Source organism: Arvicola amphibius, chromosome 2, assembly GCF_903992535.2.
Source record: "Arvicola amphibius chromosome 2, mArvAmp1.2, whole genome shotgun sequence".
Classification (NCBI taxonomy): Eukaryota; Metazoa; Chordata; class Mammalia; order Rodentia; family Cricetidae; genus Arvicola; species Arvicola amphibius.
In genome coordinates, this window is record NC_052048.2 from 77,977,540 (window position 1) to 77,995,275 (window position 17,736).

Below are 17,736 nucleotides of genomic sequence, written 5' to 3' on the forward strand. Positions count from 1 at the left end.
CAGAGAGGGAGAAGACAGAGAGAGATGATGGGAATAGGAGAGCTGTTAGCAGGGGATGTGAAATTAGTGCAGCGAAAACATCTTAGAACCTATAACCCTAGTTAGGGCTGGTAGTGATCAAGATTATACAGGCTAAACCAGCCATCTTCTGTAACCATATAAAGCTCCCAGTGGGACTGGAACACCAAGCCAGCCATAAAACATTTGACACATACATATATCCTGACTGAAAAATATGCAGGGGAAATGGTGGCTCAGAACTGCTATAAGTGGTCAACCAATAACTAACTGGTCTAACTTGGAACCCAAACTGTGAGAGTAGGTGTACGCCTGACACTGCCTGGATGGTCAGGAGCCAGAATTTGAATGACTCAGAGAACTATGGTAGACCAAATACAAATGAGCAAGAAAAAAAAATCAATGAATGGTTCAACCTATGTTTTGCTATAATCATAGAATGACACTTAACCCAATTTTTATCAGTGAGGCTTCTTTCAGCAGCTCATGGGAGAACATGCAGAAATCGCTACACAAATATCAGCTTGAACTATAGAAATGCTATAAAAGGAGGGGGTTAGCAGAGGGGTTGGGGAAAAACATGGTCCACAGAATCAACTAAGTAGGGCTCGTAAGGGCTCAGAGAAACTTAAGTGACAATCATGGAGCCTTCAAGTCATGGTGTCAGGTCCTCTGCACTCATGTTACTGTTTTTTAGCTTAAGGCGTTTGTGATTGAGTCATGTGTTCTGTGACTTTATTGCCTGTTCTTGTTACCTTTTTCCTCCTATTGTGGTGTCTTGTACAGTCTTGATATAAGAGCTTGTGCATGGTCCTATTGTACCTTGGTATGATGTGTTTGGTTGATATCCCTGAAGACCTGCTCTTTTCTGAAGGAAAATAGTACCAGTGTATCTGGGGGAATGTAGATCTGGTGTGGGAGGACAGGAAGCAATGCAAGAAGGGGACACTGGCCGGGCAGTGGTGGCGTATGCCTTTTATTCCAGCACTTGTGAGGCAGAGGCAGGCAGATCTCTGTGAGTTCGAGACTATCCTGGTCTACAAGAGCTAGTTCCAAGACAGGCTCCAAAGCTATAGAGAAACTCTGTCTCAAAAAGGGGGGGGGGGACACTGAAGTCAGGATGTACTATATGAAAGAAGAATAAATACAAATTATAATGAAAAAATAAAAATGCATTTAGTCTAAGTTCAATGATTCTCATAATCTATAACAACCCAAACAGCACAAATGTCCAATGTCCTTTTCTGACACTCAAGACAATCTTTTGTTTCATATCTTGTAAAATCAAGAAACAAATTAGCAATTGCACAGTATATATTCCCATTCAGAAAAAGAGGAATATGGCTGTGTTCCAGCTCCTAACTCAGGCAGACATCCCCTGTTCATGTGCATGTTACACATGCCAGAAGAACAAGGGCACAGTCCACCAGCCCATGAAATCACATTCCCTGCGTTCCCACAGACACAAAATCCTCCAACAACCCTACAGCTGCTATCCTAAAAGCCATGTCTTCACCCCCAAATCGAAAGGATATCCACTTTTCAAGTGAAGGACACATCAGCATAAACAGGGGGGGAAACTTACTCCCTGCTAGATGCGAGGAAATGCCAGCCATAAAAAAATCCATCTAGGCTGCTTGCCTGTGGACCTCCGCCATTCTTTCAATAACCAGGCAACATTATCCCCAATCCGACTTCCTGGCTCATCTCCATGTGGCTCATCTCTGTGGTGTAGCCTCCAAATTGGGTGGAGACCCTTTACTCAAATAAAGGACACAGCATCCCCCAGAAGTCCATGCAGGCCACCTACCCACTGACCTCCATACTCTTTCAGTATCAATACTATTCCTTAAGCTCCTTCCCCTCTTCCTTTTTTATAACTCCAAACTTGGGCAGATGCTCCCTGCTGGAACAAAGGTCACAACTACTATAAAATTTCCAATCATCAATTTTGGTTGAGAATCCATGTTCAACTATAGGCCACACAAGAGAGCAAAGAAACTAAGGAACAAAATACCAATTTTAAAAAAGACAAACTGAGAAATCAGCACCTAGAACTACAAGCACCTCAAACCCAGATACCTGCACACCAGTATAAGAACACAATCAGCAACAACCAGAGTAATGTCACTACCAGATTCCAGCTATACTAATACAGCAAGCTCTTAATATTCTAACACCACTGAATCACATTTAAGTTATGATGAAATTTATAAAGATGACAGATATCCTTAAGAAAGAAGTGAATGAATTCCTTAAAGAAAGAAGGGTAAGATAATGAAATATTTTCAAAAATTAATGAATTCCTTAAAGAAAGCAAAACAAAAAAACAGTTCATTGAAATAAATGAATGTTAAAGACCTAAAAATAGAAACAGAAACAATTTAAAAAATGGAAACTGAAGGAATTCTGGAAATGAAAATCTAGATTATCATACAGAAACTACAGTGGCAAGTATCACCAAAATAATAAAAGACATGGAACAGAGGATTTCAGGCTTTGAAGATATGATAGAAGAAATGGATCTATTAATCAGGGAAAATATAAAATCTAAAAATTTCCTGAATTATAATATACAGGAAAAGTGGAACACCATGAAATGTTAAAACGTAAGAAAAATAGAAATTAAAGAAGAATCTTAGCTCAAATACCAATAAAATGTTTTCAAAAACTTCATGGTCAAAACCTTTCCTAACTAAATGAACACAGGACAACACAGCCCAATGAATCAACTAAGTAGGGCTCATAGGGTCTTACAGTGACTGAAACAGCAATCAGAGAGACTGCACGAGTCTACAGCAGGTTCTCTACATGTATGTTATCTTTGTATAGCTTGGTGTCATTTTGTGACTCTTAAAAGTGAGAATTCAGGAGTATCTCTGACTCTACTTTGTATTCTTTTAAATCTTTTCTTCCTGCTAGGGTGCCTCATCCAGCCTTGATATGAGGGTTTTTATGAAGTCCTATTGTTACTTGTTATCGAGGGTTTTGTTGCTATCCCTGGGATACCTGCCCAGTTCTGAAGTGAAATACAAGACAAGTGGATCTGGTGAGAGGAGAGCTGTGGAGAAGATTGAGAGGAGTGGAGGGAGGGAAAACTGCAGTTGGGATGCATTTTATGAGAAGAATAAATTTTACAAAAAGAAAGAAATGTAGACACAGTGAGGGAAGACTGGACCAAAGCTAGACTGAACTCAGTAGAACAAACAAATCCTAGAGCTCTGTCTCAGACAGGTTTCATTCTCAAAGGGCTTAGATAGCATTATCCATGAAAATTTTCATACATGTCTCTCCTTTGGTACTTCTACTCCCTGTATGCAGCTCTCCATGGGTGATGTCTCATACCTTGGATATCTCAATGTCCAATCATCTCAAAATACAACACTGTCTTTATTGTCACAATTTTATGCAAAGTACTCTCACAGTACCTTCACTGGTTCCTGACTCCACCAAACACAGATGGTTGCAACAGTGCTGAACTGAAACTAGAGAGGAAGAATCTATGATCTATTATTTTTTTTTCATCATTGTTGTTTCCAGAACCAGTACAACACGGGTTATCCTCCCAAATTTGGCATCTAAGTTGTGATGGACACAACCACCAGAGTTACAGAAAGATCTGGATGAAGTAGTTTCTTCAGATTAGGAATCAAGTTGCCTATTCCTTTCAGAAACTGAAGGCTAAAATGGATGGAATCTTCACTAGAGTACCTTTTTAGGCTTCAAATGATGAGAAGAGCCTTCTCTTTAATGGTGCTAAACTTCCTGAAATTTCCTGCCTGCCTTCACTTCACCACATTTGAAACTACAGTTTGAAACTACAATTTGAAACTACCTAGTCTCTTTTTCTCCATGAAACTGACTTTTCACTTCTTTCTGCACTGTTGACCTGGATGAGTCATCAGTAACAAACACCTAACAGAATAAATACTTTGTCTGAGAAACCAGCCAATTACTATTTAATTCTGCCTTACTCAGTTTCTCAGAGCATATAGAAAATAGGAATAAATGGAGGACAAAATTTTATACAAATGACTCTAGCAGAATTTTTCATAGATTCTATTTCCCACTGAAAATAATTGTGACCTTAAGCCCCACTGTCTGAATTACTTTCATTACTCTAATATTCCAAGCCCTACAACAAAAGCCAATTAAGCTCTATGTGCAGCTTTCTATGGCTTTTGCTATCTAAAGTCCTACTATCTTCCATATTCCTCCAGAAGACAACATTCCCACATTCTATCCAGCAACAAAATCACTTTTGGTGAACTACGTTTTGACCTAACTTGCTTGTTTCTTGCTGTGATTAAATTCTCTATCCAAAAGCATCTCAGGTAATGAACTGATTTATTTGATTGATATTACCAGATCACATTCCACAACTAGGAGCTTAGAATAAAAACTCAAGCTAGAAATTTAAGACAAAAACCACAGAGAAACATTGTTTTCTAGATTTCGCTCTTGTTTAATTAATGTTTCACACTCACCTAGCTCTCTTGTCCATCTCAGGCCCAATTGCTTAGCGTATTGAAACATCAGTGGAAGAGGCTTCCCACATCAATCATCAATCAACACAATTTTTCACAAAATAGTCATTAGCAGTTCTGATCTGGGTAAAGCCTTAAGTGATGCTCCCTCAGATGACTCTAGGCTGTCATGCTGATAGTTGAAGCTAATTAAGACACAGCCAATGATATATGAGATGAGAAGATTTTAAAAGCACAAAACCAGTATATTAACAATACCAATCATTTAAGCAACAAACACACACACACAGAGAGAGACAGCAACAACAAGAAAACACAGATATATGAAGAAATGAGGAGAAGCAAGCCTCTAAGATCAAGAAGAGAAAAATACAACTGTCTTTCCCCAGAAACATCCAAAGCCAACAAATGCTCGAGGAACACATAACATCATAATAGTAAACTTTCTGAATAAAAATGGTGAAGATATGTCATTTTATAGAGAAACAACAATAAACTTAAATGATAGTTAATAAAATCAGCCACATAGATACACCGCTGACAAAACAATACACAAAGACAGACCTACAAACATATGGTCACTTATACAAGAACAACAAGATACTAATAAAAATTAAATCATAAGATTCCTAGGACAGAGAGTTTTGGAGGAAACAACCTCCACTGAAAGCAGAAACCAGGAGCAAATCCAGCCTTGGGAGCCAACCCAGTCCTAGCACACTGGCAGAGCAGAATTGACCCAACGACCTCACCCAGAGTCTGCGATCTCTACCAGAACTGGAGTGGGACTGAACCAGTTACCTAAGACACAGAGAGAACAAGATCCACCAGGAGCAGAAGCCAGGAGCAAACCCAGTCCCGGGACACAGGCAGATCAGGACTGAGCCAGCAACCAGATCCAGAGTCAGTGATCTCCACCACAACAGGTACAACTCCAAGCCAGGGACTTCTACAGGAGGATATCCAGACCAAGATTTAAAGACACAGATCAAAGCCAGCAGCCTAGGCCAAAGTAAGCCTGAGACAGCAAACCCCAAGGGAGCAGACGAAAGCACAGGAGTACTGAGCTACCTCCAGGAACAGGAATAACCAATGGGATAACTATAACTGTTACACTGACTGTACCATGAAGAACAACCATCTGAGCTTTGGATTCAGTGACACCTAGAAGATTATTCATCAGAATGTCAGACAGCCCCAACCACAACTATTAGAGGAAAAGATCAGTAGAAAAGTAAGATCAGCCGGGTGGTGGTGGCACACACCTTTAATCCCAGCAGTCTACATACAGATCCAGGCAGATCTCTGTGAGTTTGAGGCCAGCCTGGTCTACAAAGCTAGTTCCAGGACAGGCTCTAAAACTACAGCAAAACCCTGCCTTGAAAAAACAAAATAAATGTAATATCACATGCTACACCACAAAGAGCAACACAATACCAGTAAAACCTAAAGACCCTACAAAAGCAAGACCTGAACAAACAAATATGAATGAACAAGAAGAAAATGATCTAAAAAAAATAACCTCAGTGTCAAGAGACTTGACCCTAGAGGGGTTCCCAGGTTTCCAGGGAGACGCCCCCAGTTAGTTCCTTGGGCAGCTGAGGAGAGGGAGCCTGAAAAGGCTAGTTCCTATAGCCATACTGATGAATTTCTTGCATATCACCATAGAACCTCCACCTGACAATAGATGAAGAAAATGACAGAGCCCCACATTGGAGCACCGGACTGAGCTCCCAAGGTCCTGATGAGGAGCAGAAGGAGAGAGAACATGAGAAAGAAAGTCAGGAACGTGAGGGAACCTCCATCTGGCGATAGATGAAGAAAATGACTGAGCCCCACTTTGGAGCACTGGACTGAGCTCCCAAGGTCCTGATGAGGAGCAGAAGGAGAGAGAACATGAGAAAGAAAGTCAGGAACGTGAGGGGTGCGTTCACTCATGGAGACGGTGGGACAGAACTAATGGGAGATCACCAACTCCAGTTGGAATGGGACTGATGGATCATGCGACCAAACCCGTCTCTCTGAATGTGGCCAACAGCGGGGGCTGACTGGGAAGCAAAGGACAATGGCGCTGGGCTCTGATTCTTCTGCATGGGCGGGTTCTGTGGGAGCCTTCTCAGCTTGGTTGATCACCTTCCTGGACCTGGGGGGAGTTGGGAGGACCTTGGTCTTAGCATAGAGTAGGGAACCCTGATGGCTCCTTGGCCTTGAGAGGGAGGGAGGGGAGGTATGGGTGGAGGGGAGGGGAGGGAAGGGGGAGAAGGAGGGGAGGGAAGGGGGAGGAGGAGGGGAGGGAAGGGGGAGGAGAGGAGGAGATGGAAATTTTTAAATATAAAAAAAATAAACCATGAGAAAAAAAAAATAACCTCAGCCGGGCGATGGTGGCGCACGCGGGAAGCAGAGGCAGGCGGATCTCTGTGAGTTCGAGACCAGCCTGGTCTACAAGAGCTAGCTCCAGGACAGGCTCTAAAGCTGCAGAGAAACCCTGTCTCGAAAAAAAAAAATAACCTCAAGAGAATGTGTGAAATTCTTAAAGATGAAATGAGAAATTACCTTAAAGAAATGAAGGAAAAAAACAAAAAAAAAGCTGGAAGATATCAGCAAATCACCTAAAGAAAACCAAGATAAAGAACTCAAACATATAAAAGAAACTATTCAGGACTTGAAAACTGAGATAAAAAATAAAGAAAACACAAGCCGAAGGAATTATAGAAACAGAAATCATGAGAAAAAGATCAGGAACCGCAAATGCAAGCATGAACAACAGAATACAAAAAAAAAAAAATGGAAGAGAGAATCTCAAGCGCTGAAGATACAATGGAGGAAATAGATTCATCAGTTAAAGAAAACATTAAATCTAATAAAAGCTTAACACAAAATATCCAGGAAATATGGGACACCATAAAAAGTCCAAATCTTAGAATAATACGTATAGAAGAAAGAAAAGTTCAACTCAAAGGCACAGAAAATGTATTTAACAAAATCATAGAAGAAAACTTTCCCTACCTAAAGAAAGATATGCCTATGAAGATACAAGAAGGTTACAGAACACCAAATAGACTGCATCCAAAAAAAGTCCTCTCGCCACATAATAATCAACATACAGAGTAAAGAAAGATTATTAAGAGCTGCAAAGGAAAAAGGCCAAGTAACATATAAAGATAGACCTATCAAAATTACACCTGACTTCTCAGTGGAGACGAAAGCCAGAAGGTCATGGTCAAGCACTGTGCAGACATTAAGAGACCACGGATGCCAGCCCAGAATACTATACCCAGCAAAACTGAAAATCACCATAGAAGGACAAAACAAGATATTCCATGACAAATCTTAATATCACCAATACCTAGCCAAAAACCTAGCCCTATACAAAATACTAGAAGGAAAACTCCAACCCAAGGATGATAGCTACACCAACAAAAACACAGATGATTGATGATCTCATTACAGCAAATGCCGAAGGGGGAAAAATGCACAAATTAACATCACTAACGATGATAACTAAATTAACAGGAGAGAACAACCACTGGTCATTAATATCCCTTAATGTAAATGGGCTCAACTCACCTATAAAAAGGCACAGGCTAACAGATTGGATACGAAAACAGAATCCATCCCTCTTCTGCATACAAGAAACACATCTCAACCTCAAAGACAGACATCATCTCAGAGTAAAATGTGTGGAAAAAAATATACCAATCAAATGGACCTAAGAAACAAGCCGGTATAGCTATCCTAATAGCTAACAAAATAGACTTCAAGCTAAAATCAGTCAAAGGAGACAAAAAAGGATATTTCATATTAGTCACAGGAAAAATCCATCAAGAGGAAATTTCAATACTGAACATCTATGCCCCAAATACAAGGGCACCCTCATATGTCAAAGAAACACTTCTAAAGCTTAAATCGTATATTAAACCCCACACACTAATAGTGGGATGTAGAGTGAAGCGGCGGGCTGCCACCCGCCGCCCAGGTCACAGCAACCGGCTAGCTTTCCGCCACCCGGCCGCCGGCTAGCTTTACACCCGAAATAATTACACGGAAACTGTATTCTTTTAAATCACTACCTGGCCCATAGTTTCAGCCTCTTATTGGTTAATTCTCACATCTTCCTTAACCCATATTTAGTCTGTGTAGCACCACGAGGTGTGGCTTACCAGGAGAGATCTTAACCTGCGTCCATCTCGGAGAGGAGCAGCATGGAGACTCACCACGCGACTGCCTGAAGCGTCTCTCCAACTCTACTTCCTTGTTCCCACAATTCTGTTCTGTCTACTCCACCTACCTAACTCTCTGTCTCTTAAAGGGCCAAGGCAGTTTTCTTTATTAATTAACCAATGAAAGAAACATAGACAGATAACTCTCCTCCATCATTTCCCCTTTTTCTGTTTAAACAAAAAAGAAAGGCTTCAACTTTAACATAGCAAAATTACATATAACAAAACAGTTATCAAGCAAGAATTACAGTTACAATATTTAAATCTATTTTATCTTTTATCATAACTAAGGAAAACTATAACTATTGAACCATTCTTCAACTCCATCAAAGACTCCAGAAGGATATAATGCTACCTAAGTAAACAAGAAATAAGTAACTTATAAAACTCTAGAAATGACAGAGACAACTCGCTGCCTGGACAGTCACCCAAAGTTCCTCTGTACCGTTGGGGCATCCATCTTCGGGCTTCAGGCCCATAGTATCCAGCAGACATTTCCATGAAGCAGAAAAATTCCAAAGACAGTTCAGTCACTTTCTGCTGTGTCCTCCAGAACGTCTCGCAGACTCTTTCATGAATCAGGAACCCCGAAAGACCATCTCACCTTTAGGCAAGTTCAGCAGTCCTCTTTCTGTGGGTTCCTTGTGTCCAGTTTATGCAACAGTCCAGGCAAGAGCATTTTCTTGCCCAAATGGCTAACAAACTCCATAGGTAGCCTCTTCGATGCCCATCTTCCTCTTGAAGTAGATTGGTGCTGCCAGGAGCAGACGTGTCTCATTGTCATGAAAAACCCTAAGTTATTAAAACATTAAATGCCATATTCTGCAGTCTTTGAAAGATATGAAGAATGCCTATCTGAAATATATCTATGCACATCTAGAAAATGACTAACATGACTACAAGCTTGACTATTAATCGATGATTATCCATTAACAACCTATATTTCCTAATTATACATTACATTCTTTAAAATGAACTACAATCACAATAGCTTAATCAAAATCAGAAATACATATACATATAACAAATTGACCTTAAAATCCATACCAATGCAAATTCATATCTATATCATCTCCCCCTTTAAATGTAAAAGAACATTTATAAACAATATTTGGGAAAATGGGCGCAGTTTTTTCTCTCCAAACTGCTTCCTGCTGAATGGGGGCGCTGTTATTTAGGTCTTTCATGGTGTAACCTGTGTGCTAGGTTCCTCTCAGTTGGCAGTTGAGTGAAGTAATTTTTTGAAGATGTTCACAGCAACCTTTCAGGAGGGCGTGGTCTATCATACCATATTGGGATAGAAGCAATCCACAGAGTCTCGTCCTCTGTGAAAACAAAAGAAGAAACTCTTTTCCAAAGCATCATGTTCTTAGATCCAAATCCTGAAGTCATACCGTTAAGATGTCCATTCTGGTCTAGCCTGGCAGCCCATATAATGAAATGTCTCTCTGTACTTAGCTCCTTTACAGTCAAAAAAAATCAAAGAAAACACAACAAAATACATAATCCAGACTCTCTGTGAATTTTCCATTTTTATGCGGCTTATTTTCATTCTATCACTTTACTTTATTCTGTCTCTTTAAAGACTTTAGCCTTTTTTTAGGCATTAACTTTATTTTTTATATTTTCTTCTCTCTCTCTCAAGCCTACATACATTCATCCAACACTGTGACTCATTTAAAAGTCTTTTATGTCTGAATCTTTTCTATTGTGAATCTGTAATTTTTTACTATCCAGGAGCACTTCTTAAAAGGTTAACCACTTCTTAAAAACTTAAGTTGCGCCAGGTAGGGGTAATATGGTACCGCGTGTTTACAGCCAAGTCTAAACCTTAACTGCGCTGTTATCATGGTAATTACGATAGATCCTGCCTGAGCTCAGTACAGTTCAGCATGGCGGAGCAGAGCCTAAGCCACTCCTGCCTCAGAGCATGGTCTCAGAGAACCTTCTTTCCGATCCCCAGCGGGCACACAAACATCCAGTCCATAAAAGCCACTGAAATGCTTTAAAGCCAGAGTTCGCACTGGCAGCACAGCACAGGAAGCTGCGTTTTAAAATGACTCAGCTTTTTTTTTTTTTTTTTTTTTTTTTTTTTTTTGTGCCGCTATTGCGGAAACAGGAGATCTCTCTACAGCATGTCCAGGCAAACAGCAAAAAGCCGTGTTAAACTCTCTCTCTCCTTTATTTAAAGCTTTTTCAGGTTTTTACGTGGATTTGGTCACCACGTTGGCGCGCCAATCTGTAGAGTGAAGCGGCGGGCTGCCACCCGCCGCCCAGGTCACAGCAACCGGCTAGCTTTCCGCCACCCGGCCGCCGGCTAGCTTTACACCCGAAATAATTACACGGAAACTGTATTCTTTTAAATCACTACCTGGCCCATAGTTTCAGCCTCTTATTGGTTAATTCTCACATCTTCCTTAACCCATATTTAGTCTGTGTAGCACCACGAGGTGTGGCTTACCAGGAGAGATCTTAACCTGCGTCCATCTCGGAGAGGAGCAGCATGGAGACTCACCACGCGACTGCCTGAAGCGTCTCTCCAACTCTACTTCCTTGTTCCCACAATTCTGTTCTGTCTACTCCACCTACCTAACTCTCTGTCTCTTAAAGGGCCAAGGCAGTTTTCTTTATTAATTAACCAATGAAAGAAACATAGACAGATAACTCTCCTCCATCAGTGGGAGACTTCAACACTCCCCTTTCACCACTGGACAGGTCAGACAAAAAATGAACAGAGAAATAAGAGAACCAACAGATGTGATGACTCAAATGGACTTAACAGACATCTATAGAATATTCCATCCAAACAGAAAATATACCTTCTCCTCAGTACCTCATGGAATCTTCTCAGAAATTGACCACATACCCGCTAACAAAACAAACCTCAACAAATACCAAAAAATTGGAATAACCCAATGTACCTTATCAGATCACCATGTTTTAAAACTAGAAGTCAACAGCAATACAAATTCCAGAAAACCCACAAACACATGGAAATTAAACAATGCTCACCTGAATCATCAATGGGTCAAGGAAGAAATAAAGGGGGAAATTTAAAGACTTCCTAAAATTCAATGAAAATGACCACACAACATACCCAAATTTAGGAGACACAATGAAAGCTAATGATCATCTCATTAGATGCCAAAAAACCTTTTGGCAAAATACAACATCTCTTCATGAGAAATGTCTTGGAGAGAGCAAGGATACAAGGAACATACATAAGCATAATTAAGGCAATATACAGCAAGCCAAAAGCCAACATCAAACTAAATGTAGTGAAACTCCCAGCAATTCCACTGAAATTAGGAACAAGACAAGGTTTCCACTCTCTCCATATCTATTCAATATAGTTCTTGAGGTCCTAGCTAGAGCAATAAGACACCAGATAGAGATCAAGGGGATACAAATTGGAAAAGAAGAAATCATACTCTCACTGTTTGCTGATGATATAATAGTTTACATAAGTGATCCCAAAAAGTCTACCAAGGAACTTCTACAACTCATAAACTGATGGAGGATGGTCACCTGTCTATGTGTTACTTTCATTGGTTAGTAGCAGGATACAAGATTAACTCAAAAAAATCAGTTGCCCTCCTGTACACAGATGATAAAAGGGCTGGGGAAGAAATCAGAGAATCAACACCCTTCACAATAGCCACAAATAGCATAAAATATCTTGGAGTAACTCTAACCAAACAAGTGAAAGACTTGTATGACAAGAACTTTAAATCTTTGAAGAAAAAAATTGAAGAAGACACCAGAAAGTGGAAATAACTCCCATGCTCTTGGATAGGCAGATTTAACATAGTAAAAATGGCAATCTTACAAAAAGGAATCTACAAATTCCACTCAATGACCATCAAAATCCCAGTAAAATTCTTCAAAGATCTCGAAAGATCATTTGGAAAAGCAAAAAGCCCAGGCAGTCAAAGCAATCCTATGTAATAAAAGAACTTCTAGAGTCATCACAATCCCTGACTTCAAACTCTACTACAGAGCTACAGTACTGAAAACAGCCTGGTATTGGCATAAGAACAGACAGGAGGCCGGGCAGTGGTGGCACACGCCTTTAATCCCAGCACTCGGGAGGCAGAGGCAGGCGGATCTCTGAGTTCGAGGCCAGCCTGGTTTACAAGAGCTAGTTCCAGGATAGGCTTCAAAGCTACAGAGAAACCCTGTCTCGAAAAACCAAAAAAAAAAAAAAGAGCTAGTTCCAGGACAGGCTCTAGAAACTACAGGGAAACCCTGTCTCGAAAAACCAAAAAAAAAAAAAAAAAAAAAAAAAAAAAAAAAAAAAAAAAAAAAAAGGACAGGAGGACTAACGGAACCAAACAGAAGACGTGGATATCAATCCACACATCTTCAATCACCTCATCTTTGATAAAGAAGCAAAAAATATCAAATGGAAAAAAATGCATATTTAACAAGTGGTGCTGGCATAACTGGATATAAACATGTAGAAAAATGAAAATAGACCCGTATCTATCACCATGACAAAACTCAAGTCCAAATGGATCAAAGACCACAACATAAAGCCAGCCACACTGAACCTCATAGAAGAGAAAGTGGGAAGTACACTTGAATGCATTGGCACAGGGAACCACTTCCTAAATATAACCCCAGCAGCACAGACACTGAGAGAAACAATTAATAAATGAGACCTCCTGAAACTGAAAAGCTTCTGTAAAGCAAAGGACATGGTCAACAAGACAAAACGACAGCCTACAGTATGGAAAAATATCTTCATTAACCCTACATCAGACAGAGGTTTCATCTCAAAAATATACAAAGAACTCAAGAAATTGGACACCCAGATCTTCTATTTTGGTTGAACTACTGTTTCTATAACAACTGGTTTCATGATCAGGTCAGTCCTTTACACAGATTTTTATTGCTTGTGTCTGTGAACTATAAGAAATGGCCAATTTGTGAAGCATCTCAAATTGACTACCTAATTCCACATTGCTGATCTCAACTACTGTTGAAGCAGGAAAGCTCTCACCCTCCTACTTTCCTCTCCTTTTCTACAATCTTACTGACCAGCTTCAGTAAGATTCAAGTTTTCAATGACCCAATTAGAGCACATGTCCCTCTTCATATATAAGTCCCCCCCCAAAATACAGAAAGACTGGAGGTCATATATGAACTGGTCTAATTTTCCTTTTCATTGCCTAGTGAAGGCCCAGTTTGGAAGAAGTTTGCAGAACTGTCTTCCCAGCATTGGGTAGAAGAGGCAAGGTTAGGTGTTCAAAGCAATTCTCATTTACAAAACATGAGGCAAACCTAAACTATATAACATATTGCTTTACACAGAAATCAATAATCAACATCAATCGAGACAAAAGGATTGAAGCTATTAATGACCTAGAAACATTGGGGAAGAGAAACAGAGATAAAGACAGGAATCCACTTAAAGAAAATATTTAAAATTGATAACAATAAGTGATTTTTAAAATGATAAAAAAATATTATATTTTTAAGATTAAAAAGCTTAGGTATACTGACTTTGAAAAATAGTAGGCCTTTCCCTAGAAGAGGGAAAGTTATTAATAAGAGATAGTCTGATTTTGCCCATACGTACAAGTTGTCTACTGAGATCTGTAACCTGACACAGAGTTAAAATCAATAGACTGTTTCTCAAACCTCTGAGCTCACATAACTGTGTCAAGCAGGCCTGAACATATCTACATAGGATCCCTGCTTAATTATATCTTCAATATTCATTGGCTCAAGATAACCTTACACCCACACTGATCTGTGTTCATTCACATGATATGGATTAAAACATGCTGAGAAATTACAGAAACACTCCCCTGATGTCAATCAAGTCCTTTATCATAATGCTGACTCCAGGAGCTGGTTGCCTACCCTGTTTCTCCTGCAATGTACAGAATAAATTCTTCCTCCTATTTTGGTCAGAAGACAGAAGCAATGATACATATATGGATCCTTTTACTGTGACTGCACTAGTTAACTGACTAAATGACTCTAATAAATTATTTTAAAACTGAGATGGTATAGTCATGCAATTTAAGAATTTTGAAGGTGTAATACAAGGCCACCCAAGTCAACCTAAGATAGCTCGTCTCAAACACAGTTTTTCCAACAGGATGGAATACAACAGTTCTAGAATTAATATGCCTTCCCTTTGATAAATCACTTCATACAAAGGGGATTAACAAAGAAAAATCTCTCTAATGATGGTACACATCTATCTCTGCCTAATACTCAAAGAGGAGCCAACTTAGACAGATTTTTACATTCCACATGTGCTGTCATCCTTATGTGTCTTTTGGGTTCATGTTCCATGTAGACTTTGAACAGTTCAAAAAAGATAGGCAATTTGTAGGTCTAGCCACTCAGGCAGACAGGAGGGTTAGACAGCAAAGATATTCCCAGAATAATTTCTTAAGTACACCCGTGGCATGAAATAGTGACAGGGTCCTATGGTGAAGGTCACAGGGGATAAGGAAGATAGGACAAGTAGAAAGTACAGAAGATAAAAGCAGCTGAGCAGTGGTGGCAAAGGCCTTTAATCCCAGCACTCTGTAAGCAAAAGCAGGCAGATCTCTGTGAGTTTGAAGCCAGCATGGTCTACAAGAGCTAGTTCCAGGACATGTTCTAAAGCTACAGAGAAACCCTGTCTTGAAAAGAAAAAGAAAAAAGAAAGGAAGGAAGGAAGGAAGGAAGGAAGGAAGGAAGGAAGGAAGGAAGGAAGGAAGGAAGAGGAAAAAAAGCTGGGCAGTGGTGGTGCACGCCTCTGATCCCAGCACTCGGGAGGCAGAGGCAGGCGGATCTCTGTGAGTTCGAGACCAGCCTGGTCTACAAGAGCTAGTTCCAGGACAGGCTCCAAAGCCACAGAAAAAAAAACCTGTCTCGAAAAACCAAAAAGAAAAAAAGATAAAAGCAAGGCTGGGGATTTCTTGCACATGCTAAGTTCCATGCCTAGTAAGTTTCTTAAGAAGAATAGAATCTTGTATCCAACTTCCTGGGGGAAATGGAAGGAAATGAAAGACTTCAATGAAGTGAGTAGAAACCCTCACACTTAGTACAAATTCAAAGGGAGTATAATTAAACAATGCTAAACAAGGGGAATATGGGATCTTAAGTGATCATTACTAAAACCAAAAGACCTTGAGATTGACAACCATAGCTCTGAAGGGTTCTCAGGATCTATAGCAACCCTTCCACAAAGGCCTTGACCCGAAGTGATTACCAAAGGATCTCTGTTCAACTGTCAATACATCAGACCCTTGGAAAGCTTCCAAAGCCTAGGCCCCAGACTGTTATTCTCTCTCCCAAAAATGTTTTTCCTCCCTGCTGGAGGGTCTAAATAAAATCCTTTAGGATCAGACCAGTCCTTAACACAACAGTGTTTTATTTTTCATATAGCTGTCACCTGGTGTCATATTACCCATCAGGCAGACTATGCTTTTCTCTAAAATAAAATGAAACTTGAATGGCACATCAGGCCTTAAGGTTGGCTGTGACCCTGTTATGCTCCCTTGAGCAGTTTGTTATAGGCCTGTTCTTTGGTATGCAGATGGTCTGGTTGTAAACCAGGGAAGGCTTGTTTGTAAAAGTTTGGAGTTAAATGTCTGAAAAATATCCTGTTTATTCAACATTTAGTATCCTAATCTCTAACAGGCCTGGTCATCACATGTCCTGTTCTCTGGCAGAAAGAGCTCCTGGCAGGATAAAGCTTCCTTACCCTGGTCACCAATCTACAAGGTTCTCCTGCAGAAAGAGCTGGGGCAGAGCGAGCGGGACCTGCCAGACTCTCTGGGGGGCTGAAAGGGATGATTGTCAAAACTCAGCCATCCTCCCTACTTGGGCACCAAGGAGAAACACACCCACTGAGTAGGGTGTCTGTCAAAGCAGAAACTCCTTTATTTGTATCAAGCAGGGACTTATATGGGTTGTGATGGTGGTGGAGAAGCCTGGGATGGGCCAAGGAGGAGTAAGAAACGAGGGCCAATAATACTAAGCCACGTTAACTGTAGCTGGGCAGAGACAGGTCTTCATACTCTAGCTAGGCTCAGGAAGTTACACTAGGCCTCAGGCCAACTCAAGTTAGGCTCAGGAAATTACACTGGGCCTCAAGCCCAGGCCTCATGAGGCTCAACAAGCGTACAAGTATAGTTTTGTGTGTTTTAGAGACAGTCCTACCTGTGTTAAATTCTACTTTTTGAGACTTAATATTTTCTAAGAATTGGAAAATTCTTTATATTACCAATTCTACTCTTCTACATCACGGCATAGAAGTGGAGGGCTACCCAGCATATAGATGATTTTATAACCTCCACAAAATTAACAGTAAATGGATCTCACACATGAAGGTAAAATGCACAGTGCTGAACATCTAGAAGATACTAGAGAAACTAGACCTCCACGAGTTTGGCAATCTGCTTTCCATGAACGCACTATAAGCATGATGATGTTGCCTAGAAAGAGGTTTCTCCACACAGCTCCCTGCTCCCAATGCTCTGAGCAGATTCAGCCCACAGTGTAAAGTTATTCAGAGGCCTGCCCTATTCAGGGAGTTGCAGGCACAGCACTGAACTTGAAAGGATGGGGAATCTGGCTGCAGTTTCCCTGGCAGAACTGGAGAGGAACCACCTCACTGGTTCCCGCACCTCACCATCTGTTCCTCCCAGTCCAGGGACAGCAGCCCCTCACTCACCATGCCGCGGTTTCCTTGCTTTCCCAAGCGCTCCACGCAGTTCCCAGGAGGCGTTTTAGTTGAACAGCACACGCGACTGGCTCCACTTTCACTTCACTACCAAGCAGGAACCAGGAAGGGAACTGCCACCACTTCTGACGGGCAAGTCACCTGGAGGGCCTGATTGGCTAGTGATACCTGAGTGACAAGTGCACCTCCCATAGGGTTAGCCTATTCTTAAAGACACAGCACAGTGTTTCGTGGCCCTGCTTTACAAATAAGGCAAAGACCTTTTCTAAATCAGCAGAGATGTGCATTTCAATAGCACTTGCCATTGGATACAATA

At 40.6% G+C, this 17,736-nt stretch overlaps 1 protein-coding gene across 1 annotated transcript in view; it reads right to left on the reverse strand.

Annotated features, from left to right (window-relative positions):
* Positions 1 to 17,526, reverse strand: part of LOC119808216 (zinc finger protein 431-like) — a 30,268-nt gene extending 12,742 nt beyond the window's left edge. Inside the window, exon 1 of the mRNA XM_042054606.1 lies at positions 17,412 to 17,526. Within this exon, the coding sequence (XP_041910540.1) occupies positions 17,412 to 17,414 (3 nt within the window). The 5' untranslated portion in view covers positions 17,415 to 17,526. The remainder of the gene's footprint in view (positions 1 to 17,411) is intronic.
* Between the last annotated feature and the right edge of the window lie 210 nt (positions 17,527 to 17,736).